Source organism: Rhipicephalus sanguineus, chromosome 2, assembly GCF_013339695.2.
Source record: "Rhipicephalus sanguineus isolate Rsan-2018 chromosome 2, BIME_Rsan_1.4, whole genome shotgun sequence".
NCBI classification, from domain to species: domain Eukaryota; kingdom Metazoa; phylum Arthropoda; class Arachnida; order Ixodida; family Ixodidae; genus Rhipicephalus; species Rhipicephalus sanguineus.
The window spans coordinates 9,156,213-9,179,468 of NC_051177.1; the positions used below are offsets into that span (position 1 = coordinate 9,156,213).

Consider the following 23,256-nt stretch of genomic DNA (forward strand, 5'->3'; position numbering starts at 1 on the left):
CTTCTTTACCAGAATATGAGCAGCTCTTGCACAAGTATCAAACAACTTCATTCTTTTATAACCCACAATGTTGTTTGCAGTTTTGGAATTTTCTTATAATTGTACTCCATGCGTTTCCAAATATCTTTTTAGGGGGGAAGTGTGGCGCGTTCTTCGGAACCTCAAGGATCGTTGCCACAGGATTGACGATGTCAAGCTGCTGACCGACCAGATGGTTCGCAAGGTTCAGAAGCACTTTCATGCTGCTCGAATGGCTACTGGGGGGTGAGGCCAACATACAAGCTTTGCTCAACGTTTTCATTAAGTGGATCTGTACATACATAATAATAATTGTTGGGGTTTTACGTCCCATATGGTATCTGCGCATACATAAACGCAGTAATTTTCCAATGTTGCCTACAACCACTCTTTTTTCTCCTCCATCTCATTTTCTTGCCAGTTCATTTTTTTTTTTCAACAAACTCAAACTGCTGCTTTCTTGTGGTCTGGGTTAAATAGTTATTGATTTTGTTAAGCTGTTTATTGGACGGCACTCAGTGACGATGCACAATGGCGACAGTCAAGCCAAAAGCACGGACTCTGGGCGCTCGCGTTCAGAAGAGGACGACCCACTAGAAGCCGCTAGAGAGTGCAACAGCTAAACAGTACCAAGGCTTCGCCACAATCGAAAAATTTGTTGTTGTCATCACTATAATGTGTTCTTGGGCTCGACCATCTTGGGCAAGGTTGTTGTCATCTGATATAAGCCTAAAGAAAATATTGGAGAACTTGCGGCCTTACTCTTTTTGTGATTGCTGTTAATGGTCTGTAGTGCTCTTGCTTGCTTCCATCTGAAGAAATGTTTGAATAGAAAGTCCAAGTTTGTTGTTAGTTTACTCGCAGACGTGATGATACAACGGGAGCTGCAATGCGTATGCACCACAGGCATTGTGGCATCGTAGCGACTGCCTCCGGTTCTTGATGCATGTTTGCAGACTCGCTCGGCGAAGTAACCTTGTCGTGGCTACATGCAGGAATGGGGATAGGCGGCCGTTCCCGCTCAGCCCCTTCTTGGAAAGTGGCCAGCTCGAACTGGACCATCTGCGACAGGTGGCCGACTTTGTGCTAGCTTTGCTGCTGCCATCTGAGTATGCCCTCTGCATTTCTGTGCGCCATCTGCTGCGTGAAATCCTGGCCTGCTTGGGTAAGTGGCTCCCTCTGTGTGGCTTCCTTTCAGGCAGCATGCTGTTGTGTCAGAGAAAGATGAGATGCTGTGTGATGACAAAAATTTGCGACAGCTGTACTTCTTTAATCACACCATGCAGCGTCCCAAAATCTGAGCATGCCCGTGAACAAAGTTGCAGAGGATAGCAAACTGACGTGCCACCTGGGAGTGACGACAGAAAGCACATTGTGATACAGATGGCCGGAGACTAGCGGTATTAGGAGGCTATCTTCCTACTATCGCTAGTCTCATGGGTATGTCAGCCTCCTTGCCATGAAACTTTGCGTGGACACCAGCTTTGCCTTGTACCTTATTTAAATGCCCGGAATAGCTTCGCAGAAATACGTGCGATGGCTGCACAGGAATTGAAAACAGAAGCTGTAGCAAACGCGACTTGGCAATGACTGAGACGCTTGCCCCCATGTCCACTTCCATGCAGAGCTGTTTGCCATAAATTTCAACGGTGATGGTAAAATGGGGAGGCGCCTTGGCATAGTCAACTTTCCACATGTCGAAAGCTTCGGAGGGCGAAGTTGTAGTCGAGGCTCCATCCTGGACAGTATTCACGCAGTGGCAGTTGCTTGCCAACAGTGAACTTGGGCCCACGAACGAACGCGGCCTGGGAGAGCTCTCGCTCTGTGATTGCTTGTCTTTTCGTTTCGTATTGCTTACCTTTGCCAAGTGACAGCGTTTGTGGCAGTAACTGCAGACGGTCTTCACGTGCTTGCAAGCGGACGTCAGGTGTGCATCCTCGCAGTGGTAACAGGAGACTCTTGCTGACGCTGCCGAGACACGGAGAGCAGAGGAGGAGGTGCTAGCGCTATCTCCCCTGCATCCTTCTTTGCTGCTTCCAAAGCAGTCTGCTCTGCGTCTTCGAAAGTCAATCTTGGTTGGACGTTGTTGATGCCATACAGTCACTGAGCAGGTTTTCAAGTTCTTTACCAAAGTTGCAGTGCTCGGAAAGGCTCTTCAGTGCTGCAATGAAGTTGCTGATGGACTCTCCTTCCGCGTGAGTTGAAGCGGAAACGTTGCACTACAGCAGAAGGCTTCGGGCAGTAGTGGTTTCCCAGAACCAACAGAATCTTGTCCAGCGTCTTGTCACTTGGCTGGTCAGGCTTGACCGAATTGCGAAGCAACGCATACGTCTTCTGCCCGCAGCAGCTGATGAAGACGGCTGTTCGCTTGTCTTCAGCGATGTCATTCGCCGTGAAAAATGCCTTGAGCCGGTCCACGTAGCAGGTCCAGTCATCGCCTCCTCCCTCGAAAGGCTCAAGATTGCCGAAATTTGGCATTTGTACGGATGGTCAAGCTGCAGGAACTCACAAAAAAATTCTTTTCGTCCTCGTCGCCAGTTGATACAAGTATAGATGGCCGGAAGATAGCCGGAGACTAGCGATAGTAGGAGGCCGTCAGGACCTCGATAGCAAAATGAGACGTGGCGCTACGAGAGCCCGAAACAAACTTGAGTCTTTTCCGTGTGCCCATCTTCTAGTCCCCAGGCGCCCCAACACACAAAGCAGCAGTGCCGCACGAGGGTGCTGCGTTTTAGCTATTAACATTGTTACACTGCGCATCGCTGCACTCCTTGCGTGATTTGCTGCTGCAAGAACTAGAAGTATGTTTAAGAAAGGCCAAATAGTTCCATGGCTGCAGTATCATCAGCAAAATGTAAGGCACAGGTGTAAACACACGGCTTGCTTCATCATTGCAACATTGCTTGTTAACGCAGCACACAAAAAATGCCACGTATTGGCTTTTTTTTCTGCATACAGGTGGCACTGCAGTCGGCAGATCTCCACAGTTTCAGCCAATGGTGCGTCCGGATTTGACACGCGGAACCCAGGGAAAATTCACAACTCACATTATTGAAGAACTCTGTGGTAAATTGAAAGCGGACTCGTGCTATTATAGTACTCCATTTATTTTAAGGTTGGTTCCAGCATATTACAGGCTTTGTTGTATTAACCTCTTCACACCTGTTAGCAACATGCACAAGTTAACGTGCCATCTACCACAGCAAAGTGCCGAGGCAAAGCTAGCTCGTCCATTTTTACCAGAAACGACTCCGCATGGAAAGGCTTCTCTTTGGGTAATACAAACTGGGGGGGGGTGCTATCACCCCCCTGTAAAGTCGTTTTCGCCTCATGGCGCACACGCGTCCAGTGGATTAGTTGTATTTAGGTCAAGTGCCGCCGAGCGAGAGGTGGCACTGTGCTCGCGTGGTGTCCAGTGACTTGTGGGGTGGCGCCAGCAGCGCAGCGGGAGCGAGATTATTCGGCCGCTCGAGGAAGTCTCTTTTCGCTCTCTTTTGGGGTTCGGCAGCGTTCGTGGATGAACGTCTCTAGCACGCGAGGTCCGTGGGGGCGATTCCGCGGCTCGGTCTCTTGGATTTGTGCAATGAGTCGAACGTAAGCAGTGCCACATTCACGGTACACTGTATGTGTTATGTTGTTTGTGTATTGCATTGGCATTATATTGGATTACAGTAAAAGCTCGTTAATTCAGATTTCACGGGATCGGAAAAAATGTCCGAATTAACTGAATGCCGAATTAACGAATGAACAGGAAAAACAACATTAAAATCAAGTTGGAGAAGCATACCTTTATTTGCTCAAGTATTTTGTAATGGCCGTCTGCGTTTACGCGCAGATTCCGGCTGACATTACAATTTTTCTTAACCCTTCCAAATGGCCAACAGCACACGAACTGTCGGAAGGGCTCAGGCGAACGTCCTCTAATATCAAAAGCGCCTCCGAGACATCCTGTGAGGTGCGATGAGATCGCAACATCATTAATAACTTCTTGATCGGTCAGGAGGCCAGTCGTGGCGACGCAATTATCAATCGCAATGTAGTCCTGAAGGGTCATATCTTTGGGAAGGACAGCATCGAAAGTCGGGCAGTCATCGTCGGTGGACTCTGCTGACACCTCGTCGATGCCGTCGTCAGCTATGCCGCATGCTTGGGCCTTACATGCAAACACGGTCACAATGGAAAAAAAAAAAACTTCGCAAGAAGAGACTGTGCCAACACGACACACAAGGGAAAATGGCGTCGGAGGCGCAGTGGAGCGTAGAAAGAAGACGCCGACGTTCAGTGACGCTGCAATCGCCCCCACTAGTTGATGACGATGGCGATGTCACTCAGGTTTTGGTTTCACTCCAGTGGTGCCAGCGCTGCTTTACCACACTTTTGTGTAGCGGCAACCGTTAGCATTTGTTCGAATTAAGCGGTGAGGAGCCGAATTCTGACGAATTAACGAAGGTTTGGTCCCATAGATTAATATGCACTTTGGCCGGGACCAATAGAGTCGTCCGAATTATCCGAATTAACGGGTGTCAAATTAACAAGCTTTTACTGTATTTATCATGTTACTAGATGCCAATTTTTATCAAATTTGGTTCAAAAACAACTAAGGAGAGCTTTAAAAACCCATGCCCCTCCTTAACTTAGGCATGCGGCGATAAGTTCGCCACCACTCGTAACCGCACCATTTGCACGGTGGATAGGGCTTTAAAAGATAATGCCAGGTGTAATGGCAACCGAAGGTGAAGTCCCCAAGCACCCACATTGCAATCTGTCGAGTCCTCACAAAGATGGTGGCGAGCGCGCATAGTCTCTTTTTGGTGTCTGATAGCCAGAAACCTTCTGGATATCTTCCAGAACAAATTTGTCAGGGTAGGTTCTGGCTACCCGCGGGTAGGCAGAATTGTCCTGAACTAACACGGCGATCTGGGCGAGTTGGTGTACCAACATCTTCGGGAAAATGTGCAGCGCGGCACGGACAAAGGACAAGAAACGCACAACACAAGCGCTGTGTTGTGCGTTTCTTGTCCTTTGTCCGTGCCGCGCTGCACATTTTCCCGAAGAATTATCCAGCCAAGAAAAACGAATGGCAACTGGAAGTGCGCCGCACAATGGTCGGAGCAACCCGAAAACGAACGTGCTCTGGGAGACAAGTGTGGAGGAAATGGCATCGTCCATATACACTGCGCGCAATGGCGGCATTGCTATGGTTACGTGGCGCGGCGTTTGTGTAGCGGCGGCGGCACGTGCGTTTCCGTAGGTCTCATACCGAACCGTGGCGGACTGGAGGAACGACAGCCTCCACTCTTTCGGTGGGAAAATTTTGACGGCCAGCCTGGCTGCCTGCCTTCGGGTCGGTGTGTGGTTGACGGAGAGCTGAGGCAATGTCTGAGGAGGCGATGGAGCAATTCGGAGAAGACACGGAGGGGACGATCAAGTAATTGGGAGAAGACGCAGAGGGGACGATTGAGCAAAGCAGAGTAGGCGTGGAGGGGGAAAATTAGGCACTGCAGAGAAGCCGCCATCGCTGCGCGGCGGCAGTCTGCCACTCAGCGCTTCACAAGTACACGAGAGGGCCCTTTTTGCACACCCAAATCAGTTTCTGGCTGCAGAACGTATCATACGACTGCAGTTTCTCGTGGTGCTGAACATTGCTGCCGAATAAATGTATTTTCTGGGAACGTATTAACTGCAACGTATTACACATAGGATTAGTTTTTGTTCTCGCGATTGCTAGCGTAGGAGGAGGATGATGATGGTGGTGCAGACTTTATTTGGGTCCATAGAAGACGCTAGTCCCACGTAGGAGTCGGGAAATAAGAGGGAGCGTATTAACAAGGTTCTACTATATTTAGGCACACGTTCAAGAGCCCTCCACTATCTCTATCATGGAGACATGAAAGCCCAACCATTTTTATTTCAGTTTTCCAGCCAACGGTCGACCTGATCACTGATCCTGACTACATCAACCAGAAGCTGATTGCCTACCTTCAGTGGCTGCAAGCAGAGAATGAGAAGCACAGTCGAACGTACGCTTATGCCGAGACGTGGGAGGACTTTATTTTTGTCATCGATACCTGCACTGACATCCAGGACTTGAAACGTATGCGGTGAGCTTGTTTTTTTTCTCTTGCATAATGAGTAGCCTGCCTGTCATTAGCACAGCCTCCAGGGTACAGAGGCACTCTTGGGAGATTTCGATAGCATTGATGCCTGTCCATACAGATTCAACATCGTCTCGGAAATTATGCAAGCTACCACTGCTAACAACCTGAAGAAAGCACGTGGCATCAGTGAAGGTTAGTCTTTTTGCTTATAGTGGCTTTTGTAGTTGATTGGAGCTATTTGTTCATTCAGATAAGCAGTATGAAGCACCAAGTACAGCCAAAGGGGACCTGCTGCAATCGAGGAATCTCTCCAAATACATCAAACAGGTGTGACTGTTGTGCCCTTTGAGTCTCGTTTAAGCTGTGGCGTTTCGGCGATGGTGAATAAGTGCAAGTGAGAATACAGTATAGACCGCTTATAACGTAAGTTGCCGGAGTCTCGAATATCCGCACTATAAGCGGTACCGCACTATAACCAGAACAACCACTTAAATTTCCGAATGTTCAAAAATTAACCACCAAAGACCCGCATTGCCAACGAAATGAACACGGGGTAAAAAGCAAACAAAACAAAGCGCCATCGCGGAAATTCGCCGACTACGTTTCAGGCCACCTCGAGGTATGTGCATTACACAGAAACTATGTCGAATCGCGACCGAAATTTCGCGTGCTGAGCGGTACCGATCGTCCGATTTCACGGGCGTGCACGCGATGTCCAAGACATTGCGATGGAATCGGGAACCACCATTCGAGAGTTGCATGTGCCAACCATGCCCTCGTTTTCATTAACGATATGATTCCCTTCCCTTCAAGTGCAGCCATCGCAAAAAGTTTCGTTGATACCGCACCAAACCGCAACTTTTATCACCCGCGACCGCTACCGCAAAGCAACTAACGCTGATTAGGCCTAGCCTGCGGTTCAGCATGTCGTCGCGGGAAGTTTGTTTAAGACAACATGAAGATCGGACGTCGAAAATATCGCACTCAAGCACTAACCCAAGAAGAGCGCGCATGATACGAAGTTTGTGTTCGCGGCTGGGAGATCAATGGCGACAAAAGCCCGCCAAGCTCGTTTAAGTCTGCGCACTGGCAGAAAAGGCGAAAGCTCGCGTCATGAAGCCGTAAGACTTTTCAATTTGCGGACAAGGTAGCAAACGCGATATCTGTAGCAAGTGTGATAACGACGACGCGATCAGCACGTTCCACGTGGAACGCGCAGCCCGCAAGCGGTCGGAGCCTTGCCACCGCCGGTGCAAAGGCTACTCCATCGCCTAGGCAACCACCATCCTTCCCCACTTGGCGAGCCCGCGCAGCGCTGCCGCGGTCTTTTTTCTTTTTCCTCCCTCTGCCCCTCGTTCGTTCACTGCGCGTGCCCTCGCCCTTCGTAACGACCTCGTCGCTCCCTCCCCAGCGGCGTACCTCCTTTGAGAACCGCACTCGCTACTGCGAAATATTTTCCCGCAACCGCATTATAAACGCTATTTCATCTTGGGGGACTGCACAATAAGCGGTATGCGTATACATTGGGTTCTATGGGAGGGTAAACGGGAGTCGAAAAAGACCGCATTATAACCGGTCCTGCACTATATGCGGTTACGTTATAAGTGGTCTGCACTGTATTAACATTTCTTGGGCAAGCTTGTTCCCTGAAAAGGAAAATATCAACATTCATGTACAACAACGGCAAGCATCGGTCGTCTGATCAAACCTCATCATGACACAGCCAAAGATGCTTTCTTATATCCACTATACTGCATTAAGAAACTTGTGTCAACTCTCACTGGCACCAGCATAAGCTGAAACAGTGGTACTGAGCAGCATGGTATGCCCAACGGGTGTTAAGTAATTCTCAGTTTATTTTCGTGGCATCACACTAACGCACTGAGCTGATGACCGTCAGGTTTTGCTTTCGCATTACTCCACAGTAATAAAATTTTGCCTCTGTTTGTGACACTTCAAACGCATAGGTGTTGAAGCATCTTGTCATCAGCGGCACTGGCAGTAGTGATCCTGGCAGAATAGTGCTGAAGCGGCATGCAATGTGGTAAGGGCCTAGGGACCTTACCACGTCACTGGTGTCAATCATGTGTTGCCTGACTTGAAAACGGCGCTGAGCAATTGTTTCTGGAGAATCAACAGGGCTACTCCACGGCAGTTCAAGCTAGGGGGATCGATGGCGTTCATCCGTAAGCAAGTGAAAATTGCTTTGCTGTGTTGAAGGCAAATATGGCATCAGGAAGAAAATAGTCGTCCCATTTAGTGTGCAAAAGGTTTGCGTACAATGCCAGGACATCTGTAAGAGTGCGGTTTACCCGTTCAACAAGGTGATTGTTTTGTGGGTTGTTCACAGGTGTAGTGGCGTGCTCTATTCCGTACAATCTCAAAGCAGCCTCTTCTGACATAAAAGAGCTTCTGCAGTCCGTGAGCTGGCACTAGGGAGTGCCATGCCATGACACAAGTTTGCTTTGTAGGAACTGAGCGGTGTGTTCAGCCGTCGTATGTGGTACCGCTTGTGCTTTTATCCATTTCGTAATGGGTTCGATGGTGACGAAAATATACCTTTGTTTTTCGTCTTCGGAAAAGGTTCAGTGCGGTCCATTCCTATCATATCAAATAGAGCGGTAGGCTGCTCAAAAGACTGCACTGGTGTTCCAGAAGTGGTGGTGGACACTTTGCGAAATTGGCAGGTTGGGCATGCCGCGACATATACTATCGGTGTCAAATGAAACCCGAACAGTGGCAAGCATTAGAAATGGTATAGTGCACGCCGTCCGGTCATCACCTTTGACAGGCGTGCAGCACTCCGGTTTGGCAGCACTGCGCATGTCCACGGTGATAACTGGACGGCGTGCACTATACCATGTGGGGTCTGAAAGACATCGCCGCTCTCGGAACACACGGAGACAGTAGATGCCGTTAGCAACCAAACAACATGTGTACATTTATTAACTTCCTTTTACATCACGGCGAGCTCGCCTGCCAAATCTAATACACATTTAGTAATACAGTAAAACCTCGTAAATTCAAAGGCCTCGGGACCGAGAAAAATAACCGAATTAAGCGGGATTCCCAATTATCCGAAACAACGCGAAATCAAAGAAATCAGCCAGAAAACGTGATATACGGAAGCCACACCTTTATTGTGGCAAGTCCGCCTACTTGGAGAAAAATTCCTCCATGCGTGACTGACGCGTTCGGTAGTTCCCAGCACTGAAAGTCACATTTTCCAGCCTGTCAATGAGGTGCAGCATCTCAGCCTCGCCGCCGTTGTACTCGACGAAGCTGCGCACAACACTCAAGGCATCGATGACATCCGCCAAAGGGGGTGCTCGGGAGGGCTCGTCATCGCTGTCAACATTTAGAGGCCGAATCGGTCAATCTCGCAGCTATCTCGCTGTCGATGTCGGCGTAACACGTCTGCACTGTGCACTCAACATTTGCGTACTCGGAGAATCCGATTGGAATGCACTCCTCGTCCTCCGCGTGCAAAGCCTCATATCGAGCGCAGAGAGTCTCCCCTTCTTCATCAAACGGGCAAGTGACAGCGGTGACAGCACACTCAGCGGAGGTTGCCTCTTCTTTCACAAACCCGGCGTGCTCAAAACACCGTCGAATAACGGTGGCCTCCGCCTGCCTCCATGCGTGAACAGTGAGGCAAATACCACCGAGGAGGTCAATGTTATACTCCTTTCCGTTGTCATAGCAAAGGAGCATTCGCTTCAACAGATTGTAGCGATATATTTTCCTGGTATGGTGTATGACGCCCTGGTCCATCGGCTGCGATAGCGACGTCGTGTTCGGGGGTAGAAAGACCAGCCTGATTGCCTGCAGGTTCTGAATGTCGCCATGGGCTGGGCAATTATCGACGACGAACAAAACGCTGCGCCCTGCGGCTGCAAACTTGCGGTCAAGGTGCCGCACGTATTCTTCAAAGAGTGCAGCCGTCATCCAAGCTTTCTTGTTGTTTTTATAGAGCAGGTCATCCTTGGATGGCAATCGTGCATTTTTGAAACAACGAGGCTTTTCTGTCTTCCCAATAACAAGCAGTGGCAGCTTGTGCTCACCGCACATGCTTGCACCAAACAAAACAGTGATTCTGTCTTTGTTCTGTTTCCGCCCCTTAATGTCTGCCTCCTTCAAAGCGAACGTCTTCGTAGGCAACATTTTGTAGAACAGAGCAGCTTCATCAAGATTGTAAACATCTGCTGCTTCGTACTTGGCGAGTAGTGGAGCCAAGGTGGGCTGCTTCCAGCCGTCGACAACAGACTGATCCGCGCTGCCACTCTCGCCACAAACAGTCATGAATGTCAGGTTGTTGCGCTCCTTAAATCGGCAAAACCACCCATTGCTGCATTTAAACTCAGAATGTCCAAGTTGCAGCGCCAGCTGGTTGGCCTTCTCACGCAATATGGTCCCATTGACAGGAAGGTGTGCTGTGTTGGCTTTCTGCAGCCAGTCGATCAGAGCTGCTTCAACGTCGGCGTACGTAGGCGGGCGTACTCGTGTATGCTTTGACGGGTGCGTCTTGCTGTAAGCATCGAGAATTTTCTCCTTATTCTTGATGATGTTGCACAGCGTTGACAGAGGCACGTGGTGCTTTTCGGCGAGAGCCGTTTTCGACGCCGTCGACTTGCAGGCCTCTTCAATTGAGCACACCTTTTCGTGCAGGGACAAGCTCTTGTACTTCGGCATCTTCCTTCCAAGCACACCTCAATCAACCAATTCACAGGGAAGACACTCAAGCGGAGACAGGAGACAAGAAAGATAGACTGTTGGGCGAGTTGGTAATTCATTCTGGAAACAAATAGCGCAAAAAAAACGTGGGACTAGTAGAAGAAAGCGCTTGTCCTGTTGCTTTCTTCTACTAGTCCCACGTTTTTTCGCGCTGTTTCCAGACAGGAGACAAACGGAGCAGTCACACCGAATCGCACAATGCTCGCCAGCCGACATCCAAATGGCACAAAGATTATTTTTTTTACAACACTTAAATCAAACACGCTTGTTCTTCCCTCGAAAGTAGCCATTATCTATTAATGGAAATAACAGCACCATATTGAGTAAGAAACGCCTAACTTATTGTCTGCTGCGATGCCAGGTGCGTCTGTCCAAGTGGCCTGCCTCCAACGCATCTCTCGTTTTGTTGTGAAGTCGAGTCAGAGGAGCGTGACGGTGCGTCTACTTAGCTTCGCCGTCGTTTTGCAGTCGATTTGAAAGAGTTTTCACAAGTAGCGCTTACCACAAAACGCGAATTCTATGCAACTTCCTGCACTGGCATGGGACGCTACATCTATGCGCAGCGGTGAGTGCACGACGCTTTGTTAAAACTGTCAAATACAACCTGTAAAGCTGCAACGGGGCGGCAAACCAAGAAACCTAGCGGTCTTCAGCCTCTTTGAGCAACAAAGGCACTGCTTGAGTGCTTTGCAACGCACCCCACTGCCCACGCCTCGCAAGGAACGAAACTGAAACTGCACAAAACATTCACTTCGCTAGAGTGGCTAACATCGCTGTTGAGAAGATGAGGATCGTGATCGCAACCGCACGCATCGCTGTCTGGCAGTTGCTCAAACATGGTGTCTACGACGTATTTCCGGTAAAAAAAGCATGGCCTTCGAGATCCGTACATAAAAAAAAAAAAATGCGTATGTTTTAGTTACAGCCTCCGAGATTCGCAACACCCTTTGCATATCTCGGAAGTCGCGGCTAAGTGTGCCAATTAACCGGGAAGTGGCAGACTGGCTGCACCAATTATCTGGTTAAATTTACATGTAAAAATTTGGGTCCGCGCAAATAATACAAATGATCTGGGATTCCCAATTAACCGAGTTCAAATTACCGAGGTTTTACTGTACGCTAAGTAACCTTATGCAATGCCAATGCACTACCCAGAAAACATAACACACACCCAAGACAGCATAGGACATACAGTGCATTGTGAATGCGGCGTCGCCAATGTTCAACTCACCACAAGGGGAAATGAGCCGCAGTATTGCCCCTCATGGACCCACCGTGGGAGACGTCCATCCACGCACGCCGCCAAGCTCCAAAGAGAGTCACTCCTGTTTTCTATGCACTGGCCTAACCTCTCCGCCGGCGCCACCGTACTAACCCACGTGAGCACATCGCCACACCTCCTTCGGCGGCCGTTTAACCTAACTGAGGCCAATGCTCGAGACGTGCGTGCGGCATGAGGCGAAAACAATTTTACAGGGGGGACAGCACCCCCACAACCATTGCTAATGCTTGCCGCTGTTTGGGTTTCATTTGACACCGATAGTAGATGTTTCAACACCACCAAAACTGCTCAGAGACTGTGGCATATGTCTTCTTACATCCGAGGTGCCCTGCTGTAGGTACTTTGTGAAGGAACCTTAGTATGCGGTGATGAGTCGACTGAGGCACTACAGGCTGCCACGCGGATGAGTCTCATCTCAAGCACCCAATGTGCTGGAGCAGGCCGTTTTCTTCCTTGTAAAAACAGTGCAACCTTTTGCAACTCGAATTGGACTGGTTAGTGCTGCCAGTGCAAAAAATGTTCACAATAAAGAGGAGCTGCTGGTCACGAGCTTGTGCACTTTGTAGGTCTTCCACCATGATAATACAGTTCAACCTGGATGTAACAAAATTGACGAATGTCGGCAATATTTCGTTACATATATACAGGTTTTCGTTACAGGCAGTTTCTTGTGAAAATCTGCAAGTATCATGCAAAACAAAACCAAAACGAGACAGACATCACTTCAGAAGACTTCACTTCTCACATTTATTCAGAAGAAAAAACTGCATGATTTTGGCTTGTGTTTACTTCATACATGATGACATCAGCGGCGCTCCAAGGAAGTTAATTCATGAAATGCAGCTTCATCATGCTGCGCGCCGGCGGCACGACGCAACACGTCCAACGCGTCCATCACTTCCTTCGCGGTAGGCGCGGCAAACGGTACATCTCTCTCTAATGCACCTTCATTGTGACCACGATCTTGCACCATTTCAACAAGCGCCGCATCTGACATTTCTTCAGCCATAGGTCGGCAAACTCACTCGTGAGTTGACTCACTCAGCCTCAGATTGAGCTGTGTGTCTGAGTGAGTCAGGCGGAGTAATATTTTCGTGAGTCTGAGTCCGAGTGAGTCTGGGGGAGTAATATTTTTGTGAATCCGAGTCTGAGTGAGTGCGGATGCGGAAAATTTTGGTGAGTCGGAGTCCGAATGAGCCTTGAGGGCAAAATATATTTCATGAATTTCATGAGTGAGTCTGAGTGAGCTCTACACTTTTTTGCCGACCTATGGTCATGTCTATGCTTTACCATCAGCCATATGACGACTCACACGTATACTCGTCTACTCACACATACTACTTCAAAGCAGTAGCGTTCATACGCCATCTCAATATTTATTGATCAGAGGTGTGAGTTATGGAGGGGGGCCGGGTTAGGGGGGTTTGACCTCCCCCCGGCAAAATCTTTCTCAGGAAGTTTTTGATAAAAATATCTCGTGTGAGTCATGTCTTTCAATAAAAATGTAATTACTGGATTGTAACCATCAATATTTCTTAATTTAAGGTACGAGATCAAAACGTGCCAAGTAGAGCACCAGTTATATGAGACATTGATGTTAAAGAGCTTTGACACTATGATTGAAGAATTAATTATACGCTAATGGACTCATGAGTCGACTCAGACTCAGATTCAGCTGGGAGTCTGAGTCTGAGTGAGTCCGAGCCAGCAATATTTTGGTGAGTCCAAGTGAGTCCGAGTCCGAGTGGGTCTGGATGAGGAAAATTTTGATGAGTCTGGGTCCGAGTGAGCCCTAAAGGCAAAATATATTTCATGAGTGAGTCTGAGTGAGCTCCACACTTTTTGCCGACCTATGTCTTCAGTACATATGGCGCCGTTGTCAGCAAACAAAAATACGCTACATTCGACGTCGTAGGGCACTCCCCCGTTCGCACGTAGCACATCCCATGATTCGGTTACACCCGTTGGATTCGCAGGCTCCCCTTCGCCGTCGCAGATTCCAGCTTCAGCGACCTTTATTTGGGCTGTGGCGAAGCAATTTGAAACCGTCGGAGCTGCAACTTCTTGCCACGACGCAGCAATCATCTCGAAGGCTTGATAGATGTTAATCTTCGTTTGACGTTCAAAACGGATGTCCAAAAGAGTCTTTTCTATCACATGATGGCGGTATCAGCACTTGAAGCTGTTAATTATTCCCTTGTCCAGTGGGAACACGATGCAATGACAACAGAACATGCACAAGCCTAAAAAACCAAACAATATCAGGTACACACAGCAACGACACCTGGTGTTACGACGCGCAAGCTTAAAAAAAAGGGAAAGAACTCAGATCTGCCACAGAGCGGCGTTAGGGGAGCTAGCGGCTTTCATCATCATCGTCATCATCATCACGGCACACCGGATCGTCTTCTCTGGCTCATTGCGCTCGCATGCGTTCCTCTCGCGATCGCCGCTTGCCTTTTTTTTTAGCAATTGCAAAAGTTACGCATTATTTATCCGAATTTTTGGAAGATCTACTGCTCAAAATAATGAATGATGAGCATGGAAAATTTGTTGCACCCAGGTCGTTTGCCACAATGCCTTCGTTACATGGAGGTAAAAAATACATGGGTTTCTATGGGGATGGAGTTGAGGAATGAAAAAAATTAGTTAAATCCAGGTACTCGTTAAATAGAGGTTCGTTACATCCAGGTTTAACTGTAAACGCCAGATTGCGCGATAAACTGTCGGCATCTTGATGTGATGCACTGCCTCGATGTATAATGGTAAAATCATATTCTTGCAGTTGGAGCAGCCATCGTGCCACTTATTGAGTGAAGTTGGTTGAAGACTGTAGCCAGACTAATGCGTTGTTTTCTCTGACTATTGTAACATGAGGACCGTACATATAGTTTGGAAGGCCCAGATTACAGCCAGGCATTCCAGTTCGGATGACTGACAACGCTGTTCCACATGTGAAAGTTGGCTGGCATATGGTCTCACATGCTGCTCGCCAGTGGACTTTTCTTGCAGGAGTACCGCACCAAGTCCAGCTTGGCTAGCGTCTGTGTGCAAGACAATGGAAATGGATTAATTGTAATGGACCAGTGTTGGTGGCTGCAGCAACGCTTCCTTAATGTCATTGTGAAGATGGCCTGTTGTTGCGGTCCCCATGTCCACTGAGTGTTCTTCTTTAATAAAGCGGTCTTTGGCAAAGTCTTTGACAAATTTCCGGAAATAAGAGGCGGACCCCGTGAATGTTCCTTGCCTGTGCAAGGGGCTCTATAAGAAGCTAAAGCACGGAATTTTTCCGGATGAGGTGTAACACCACTTTAGCTTATTACAAGGCCTAAACATGGGACTTTGTGAAATCTAGAGAGACATTTCTTAGCCTTCAACCTTAGGCCAGCCGATGACAATGCCTGCAGAACCAACTCTAGGAGACGCTGGTGCTCGTCGAATGTTGAGACATCAATATGACATCATCCAGGTACACGAGTGCCATAGTCCACTTAAGATGCCTTGTCCACGAGGCATTGGAATGTTGCTGGGGCATTGGAAAGTCCAAACGGCAGGCGATTGAAGTGGCATGGTCGGTCTGGCAGGACAAAAGCGGCCTTTTCTGCATTGTTATGTTCCATGGGTACGTGCCAATACCCGGACAACGAGTCCAGTATAGAAAAATAGCGCACCTCTTTGAGGCAATCCAAGGTGTCATGCAAATGTGGTAGTAGACATACGTCAAGTCGTGTCACACTGTTCAGTTTTCTGTAGTCAACACAGAATCTGATGGTACCTTCTTTTTTTTATGATTACGACAAGGGAAGACCAAGGACTGCTAGTCTTGGAAATAACACCTTGCTTCAGCATTTCAATCGTGGGTTCTTAAATGATGCAGCGTTCAAATGGTGCAATGTGATGAGGTCGGTGGTGTACAGGTGTGTGCCCTTGCATATTAATATGGTGCTCGACCAACGGAGTACCAGCAAGGTTTTCAGAGGGTATGGCAATGCTTTCACGATACTGCTGCAGCAATGCTTTTATGGCTTCCAACTCGGCTTCTCAGAGCTGCAGTCAGAAGTTAAATGCGTCCCGGGTAAAGAGCTTCGGAAGATGACGTTCATAAATACCAGCGAAACTATTACTATGAGCAGCTGTGTGTTGCCACCAGTGCAAGCAAGCAAGCAAGCTTCTTGGTGCTGCTATCTCTCTGGATGGAATCATCTCGACGAGAACATCTCCTGTGATGGCACTCTCGAGCGCGGCTGGCACTCAAGTCACAGAAAATGGTGGGCGGACTGCGGAGCAAGCAGCAATCACCTTGTCGCTATCGTGGAGTGGTGAAGGGGAATGGATCAGACACCCGTTGGGGCAACCTGTGACACGGCAGTTGTAATACGCTGGCAGTAATCTCTCTGTGCGGGCCTGTTGCTTGGGTGAAGGGGTTTCCGTCGCACTGTGAGAATTCAACCATGACACCTGCTTGATTGCACCAGACACACCCAAGGACTAAGGCCAAATTGGGACTTTCTGCAAGGGTAAATTTCACTGTCCAGGTCTTTTCCGGGACCTCAGTGTTTAGTGATATCATCTGCAGTGGTTTAACCTCTGTGCCATGCGGAGGACCTGGGCTGGACTAAATGGGGAACACTTGCCACTAGCGAAGCGTCTAGGACGTTGGCAGCGGTACCAGTGTCCACCAGGCCTGCCTACTGTACGCAAAGGCCTTACTGAGAGATTGAGGGCAGGCTGTGACACAGCCTGGTAATGCTGTTCTTTTGGGACGTTTACTTCGGATAAGTAATCTTGGTGCATATATATAGGAGGCCTTTTGCAGACTACTATCCTGCTTGACATGTTCATTGTCTTTCAGGCTGATGTAGTTATTTTATTTTTCACGCATTGAATCCTGCAGACCCAGCAGGAAGGGCGACCAATGATGCATACAATGAATATGGTTGGCCAGACAATAGTAATACGAGGTTAGGATGTGGATTCAGTTATACAGTTATACAGTGGAACCTCGTTAATGCGTACCTGCCGGGAACGCCGCGTAACTACGCACTAAACGGTAGTACGCATTAACCACCAAGTAAAGATTTGCATCTCCTCGCGTACGCCATCGCCGCCAGCAAAGAAATAAATACAGTGCCACAGCAAATATTGCCTAAAGTACCCATTGCAAAGCCTTTTCTTTCTTTTTGCCAAAGTGGAGAAAAGATTCTGGTACTCTCGCACGACCGTCCGATAGTGCCGATAGCGCGCGGTGGCGACGCCAAGCAGCATTTCGGAACTATTACAGGGTCCGGTATACGCAGTGACCAACATAGCGACAGAACGGACAGTGTCGGCTTTCCGCGATATATGTGCGTGCGTCTGTACCGCGATCTGCTCATAAACGAAAACTGACGCAGTTCCAGTGAAACGCGGTACGGCTGCGTGGAGCCGATCGTCTCCTGGCTTGTTGCGTGCAGCGCGTCGCCTTTTCGGCTCACGCCGTCACTGCCGGGCCGCTTGCTGTACCGCACGCGCGCACTTGTCGTGGGAGTGTTCTTCGTACCCACTTCGCTCCAGACCGTGCACAGATGCGGCGAGTAGCTTGTTCGGTTAACGCGGCGATGACGTACTTCCTGCAAGCGATGCGCACTCCGCGACGCTGTAGCGGTCCTGGCAGCGAACGGCAGCGCGTTTGGGTGGTCGCCCAATAAAAGCGTGCAGTATGGTTACAACAGCGCTACGCTTGCTGTACCGTACGTGTGCGTTTAACGTGATAGCGTCAATGCAGAGGTTTCTCGTCGCCCGCGACCAGCAACGCTCAACTCCGCAACAGCGAGCTGCTTTCTTTTCTACAAAGCGGCGAGCGCTTGAACACGGCCCCGCGCAACGAGGCGGCAGCGATCGGCGGCCCAGCGCGTTCAGGTTGTCGCCTATTAAAAGCGTGCAGTAGGCTTAAAGTGGTGCTGCGCCGCACGCGTGCCCGAGCAGATATCTGAATTAGATACTTATTGTGATAAAGTACGAGAAAACGAAAAGGATAGTACCCATATGTGCTCATTCTTGCAAAGTAAGTTGTGAATGCATCTTCCCCATGGTGGTGTGTAGTTCTGGTCAATACCGTATTTACCAGAACCTAGGCCAATAGCTTTTTTTTATAACACTAATATACCAAGCTCTAATGATGATGATATGTGATATTTATTGGCGCAAGGGTGTACCAAGCTCTAGGGATTTTAAAAAATGTGGTGCACTGCTAACACTGCCTAGAAAAGTCAGTATCGTAGCAGCTAGTGGCTGCACCAGTAGCCAACAAGGAGCACCGCCACCAGTTATTGTTAGCCCTGTGTAATGACCATGGAAATGTATTTGCTGATCACTCACACCATCATGGTTTGTTGTGTGACTGATGCCATGCTCTACCGCAAAATATTTTCGGTTGGAAATGCCGGCCAGCCAATGATTGCAACTTCATCATGAGTATGGTGATGGCAGCAAACAGGATAGCAGCCACCGGCGAACATGCAAGTGCGACTCATCACTGAAAATCAGATCGCATTTGTGATAACGTGCAGCGCATGCTGCCGTGCAGATATCAGTGCATGTGGGACGTCCCACCTCGCTATAAAATGTATGAGCTTTGCTAATAAAGAAATCTTTGTTTGTGGCCACTCATTGTGGTTGTACCACTGGCGATGCGGGTGGGACTCGAACCCATGCGAGCAAATGCGGCGAAGGCGAAAAAGTAAGTGCATTTCAGTGACTGAAAAAGCCATCTGGTCACGTACGTGCTACCCGGAGTACGACACCGCAGCTTGCAACATGCAGCAGACAGCAGTGCCCCCACACACGCATGGAAAGTAATCGGTCTGGTGCGGCACCTCATGCTGAAGGGCTACGGAGAGCAGCTCAAGTCGAGAACAGGGCAACGGAGACTGCACAGAGGTGACTGTACGTTTTCTACTTACAGATAGGAATGTCGTGCCTAGGGAAGATCGCTGAGTTTGATCCTAAGTCAGAATTTTCAATCTTGCTTGGAACGATTCGTACTGTTTGTGCAAGCAAACTGCATAGAAGAGGAAAAGGAGCTGCCTCTTACTGTAACAGGAGCTGAAGCTAGTGAAATCTTGAAGAACCTTACAGTGCCGGCTTCCCCACACAAGAGAACCTGCCATGAAGCAAAGCAGTTGTTGGAAGAACATTACAGCCCACGGAGCTTGGGGATAGCCGAGTGCTGCAGGTTCAAGAAGCGGACTCGGCACGAAGGGGAAAGCGTAGAAAATGTTATGGTCGAGCTAAAGCACTTGGCCAGGAAATGAAACTGTGGCGACTTCCTACAGGATGCGCTCCACGTCGGGCTAGTAGCAGGTGTGCGCAATGAAGACATGCAGCGAGCTTTGTTTGCGGAACAAAACTTAACCTTTGACAGCGCCTGCAAGATTGCCTTGGACCGAGAAATGGCGGCAAGAGAGGCAGCGCTTATGAAAGGAAAGGATAAAGCGGAGTCGTTAAATGCTGAAGAAATGGGTGAAACAGACTCAAAGGAGCCCAAGAAAGAACGAGGTGAAAGATGCGGCATTCTTCAAGCTGGTGCTGGTACAAAAACTGTATGCTCTAAAGTAGGACACTTGCGAGAAATGTGCACAGCAGTGCAGTCAAGGAGAGCAAATGCCTTAGAACGGTCTGAAGAGGACTCTGAGCACGAAGTATACCATTTTGTAAATGTGACACACTCGTCTTATGATGTCAACATTCAGGTAGAAGTTAAACCAACGAACGTGCAAATTGACACGGGAGCTGTGGCGGCAGAGTATGTGTATGATTCACATTTCGCTCATGTTACGTGTCAGCCCACCAAAGTGACGCTTGGCAGGTACACAGGCGAACAGATGTCACTTAAAGGACAGTGTGAGGTCGGGTACAGATATCAGCGCATGTGTGACGTCACACCTGGCTATAAAATGTATGGGCTTTGCAAATAAGGAAATCTTTGTTGGTGGCCACTTGTTGTGGTTCTATCAGCGCTAAGCATCTTCAGCTATCTGTTAGGCAGTGCATGTGGCATAGCAACATTGTAAACCTACTGCGTGCTTCTATAGGAGACAACTGAAATGTGCTGTGCTGCCGTTCGTTTCCGACTCGTGCAGGTGTGAAAGAAAACCTAGCCATCGCCACGTTGGCCCAGCGTGATACGCGCCACACCCAAGCACTGTCAGAGGCAAGCAGCCTACACACAAGGAAACTTCACTGCACAGACGCATGCACAGTGAATGCATGCATGCAAGTGTCCTGGTGCAGTCAGGCACTCCGATGGCGTGCAACACTGAAATTGCACTGAAATGGCTTTTCAGAGGAGTGGCATCAGTTTGCATTCAGTAGAGATGGCATCACAGATGCGCACAGGGATGAGTTGCCCACTCTGGCGTCTTGTGTTGCCTTTCGTCTGTTAATGTCCTGCTCGGCCTACATTCGAGGACTATAGGGAATCAGCTTGGAAATAAGGTAGCTGCAATAGAGATTGGTCCAGGAACCAGTCGTTGACGTAAATTAGATTCAAGTTTCTGCTATGTTTTTCTAATCTCAAGGTGTTGTATGTTCATTAGCTTGATGGGGAGTCTGATCTTGAAAATTTGTTAAATATAAATTGGACTGCTTTTTGCCGAACTCTCTCCAGACTGTTGACCTTGGCACGGATCCCAAAATCTGCATGCATATTCCAGCTCAGGTCTGATTAGGGAGCATAGCAACTTTGCATTGGAAGAAGTTTTCTTAAGTGTGTGCCTCAACAGGGATCATTTTCTGAAGGCTGAGGTGCAACTTATGGGATCGTTCTGTGGTAGCGCGTTGTTAAAGGTTACTCCTAGATAGCTACTTAACCCTTGTAGATGAATCCATCAGCAGGCAATTATGTTGCCCTTCATCAGTGGTGATGTTGTTTTCTTTCAGCTGACGTATGCTAAGGCACGGTGTGAAAAACAACTCAAGCTAGTCGGTGGCTTGGAATATTATTCACCTTCTGAAGAGCAAGAAAGTCTTCCAGGACGCAAGGTTCACTTCTCTCTCTTGTTTTTTCATGTGGCCGGCCATGTTGCAGTTTCTTGATAGCCTCCATCTCGCTCCAGGTGTTTGCATTTTCGGTTCTCATGGAGTCGCCCGTATGTCGAGAGTACCTAGCCCGATTCTTGCAAGGCGAAGAGGTGGGCAAGTCGCTGCTCTCGTAAGTGCTGTGTCTCTTTTTTTTGGCAGTGCTGATTTGCTCAACATCGGGTGCCATTAATCTTGCAGGTTTTGGCAAGACATAGAGAACATGAAACTCTCCAGCAAAGTGAGTTGTTTCCACCCGTACTTCTTGTTGTCATATTGGTTGGCATCATTTTACGATGTTTTAACAGGACGAATGGCATCAGCTGGGCAACGAGATTTACCAGACGTACATCAAGCGTCCACGTCCAGGGATACGGCTCTCAAAAGGTGTCCTCAAGGGCATAGAGGCTTTCATTATGGCCAACAAGGCAAGAACTTTTCCTTCATCACTGACTCATTTGGTGCATTCATTTCAGAATCAAAAGACCAAGTTTGTAGAAGGCCTCTTAAGCCACGTGTCATGGTCAGAGCACGAAAGTAGCCCCGCCACGGTGTTCCAGGGGTTATGGCGCTCGACTGCTGACCCGAAGGTCGCGGGATCGAATCCCAGGCGCGGCGGCTGCATTTTCTATGGAGGCGAAAACGTTTGAGGCCCGTGTGCTTAGATTTAGGCGCATGGTAAAGAACCCCAGGTGGTCGAAATTTCCGGAGCCCTCCACTACAGCGTCTCTCATAATCATACCGGGGTTTTGGTACATTAAACCCCAGATATTATTATTACTATTAGAGCACGAAGGTGAGGTTATGGTGCTCACTGTGTGTTGCTCTCTAAATTGCAATAAACAGCTTCAATCTTCAGAGCTTGTTGCTTTGATCCTAGGTGTTCAGAGCATGTTGTAGCTTTACAGCTACTCTTCAGTGCTCTCTTAATGTACTTTCATAGTAGCTCTCATAAGAAGAATGTCAAATTATAAATGCAGCGATCACTCCATAAGTCCCGTACGTAGTGACCTCTGTATATCGGTGCACCTGTTTGTAACATCTTTGAAGGTAATTGATGACATGTCAGAGGAGGGTAGATAATTGGTGACATTAAGGCAAGTTTTCCTATGATGGGCGCATTCTGGTATGTGTTCCGATTCCCCAGTGCAGCTCTCCCAGCAATGAAATGGATGGGATGATGTTGTGGACCCATGTGAGAGACAGACGAGACGTTGTTTCAGCTTTCTTCGCACCCAGTGAGCTCTTGCACCACTTGTGTCTTCTTTCCTAGGGCATCTATTGCACTGTTGCTACAGATATCTGTAAAATCAGATACTTGTCCTGGCCCTGTTTAATGGCATCAAGTTCACAGTAAAGCACGAACACTGCAGCTGGATTAGCAGGGACAGTTGGGCGAGTTGGTTGAAGTTCATCTTTAAAAGGCGCGAAAAAAACCACAACGGACAGGTAGGAAGGAGACAGGACGACGCGCTTCTAGCAACTGAAGCTTTAATCAAAAAGCGAAAGAAGATATACACACACATTGCAAAAAACAAGAAAAAGAACCAGCCCACCGCAGAATGAATATGCATATAAAAGATAAAACACCAGGCACGTTTTTTGTCACCAGCTTAAGTTATATTAAGGTAATCTACCTCTCGGCTTGATAGCGCTACGGACGGACAGCTTATACAAGAAGCACCCAATTTAGAAATATAGGCGGTTTCCACAATTTCACGAGTCCTTTGAACTCGGTTCGAAAACAAAATAGCTGCTTCTTTAAACAAAGGAAGACACCCACAAGCATGAAGTGTGAAAGCTTGTCGGTCTTCAACGACCTTTCATGTTCACGCAAGCGTATGTTTACACACCGTCCAGTTTGTCCGATGTATGTGCATTTGCAAGTTGTAGGTATGTTATATACTACGCCAACGCGGCAGGGCACATAGGTATTCACATGTTTTACACGACAACGACCATATTCAGAGCATCTCCTATCAACCATCCTTTCCACAGGGGGGCAAACACGCGAGAGCTTGTTAGGCGCACTGAAAACAACGTCAACACCATAACGCTTCGCAACCT

General features: G+C 48.4%; 1 protein-coding gene across 1 annotated transcript in view; it reads left to right on the top strand.

Annotated features, from left to right (window-relative positions):
* LOC119382383 (sorting nexin-25) overlaps positions 1-23,256 on the top strand; it is a gene marked incomplete at its 3' end in the record, with an annotated part of 51,066 nt that overhangs the window by 4,328 nt on the left and 23,482 nt on the right. The window contains 9 exon segments of the mRNA XM_037650076.2: positions 133-264; positions 1,014-1,183; positions 5,933-6,119; positions 6,235-6,308; positions 6,367-6,443; positions 21,052-21,153; positions 21,228-21,322; positions 21,391-21,430; positions 21,498-21,617. Of these exon segments, the coding sequence (XP_037506004.1) occupies positions 133-264; positions 1,014-1,183; positions 5,933-6,119; positions 6,235-6,308; positions 6,367-6,443; positions 21,052-21,153; positions 21,228-21,322; positions 21,391-21,430; positions 21,498-21,617 (997 nt within the window).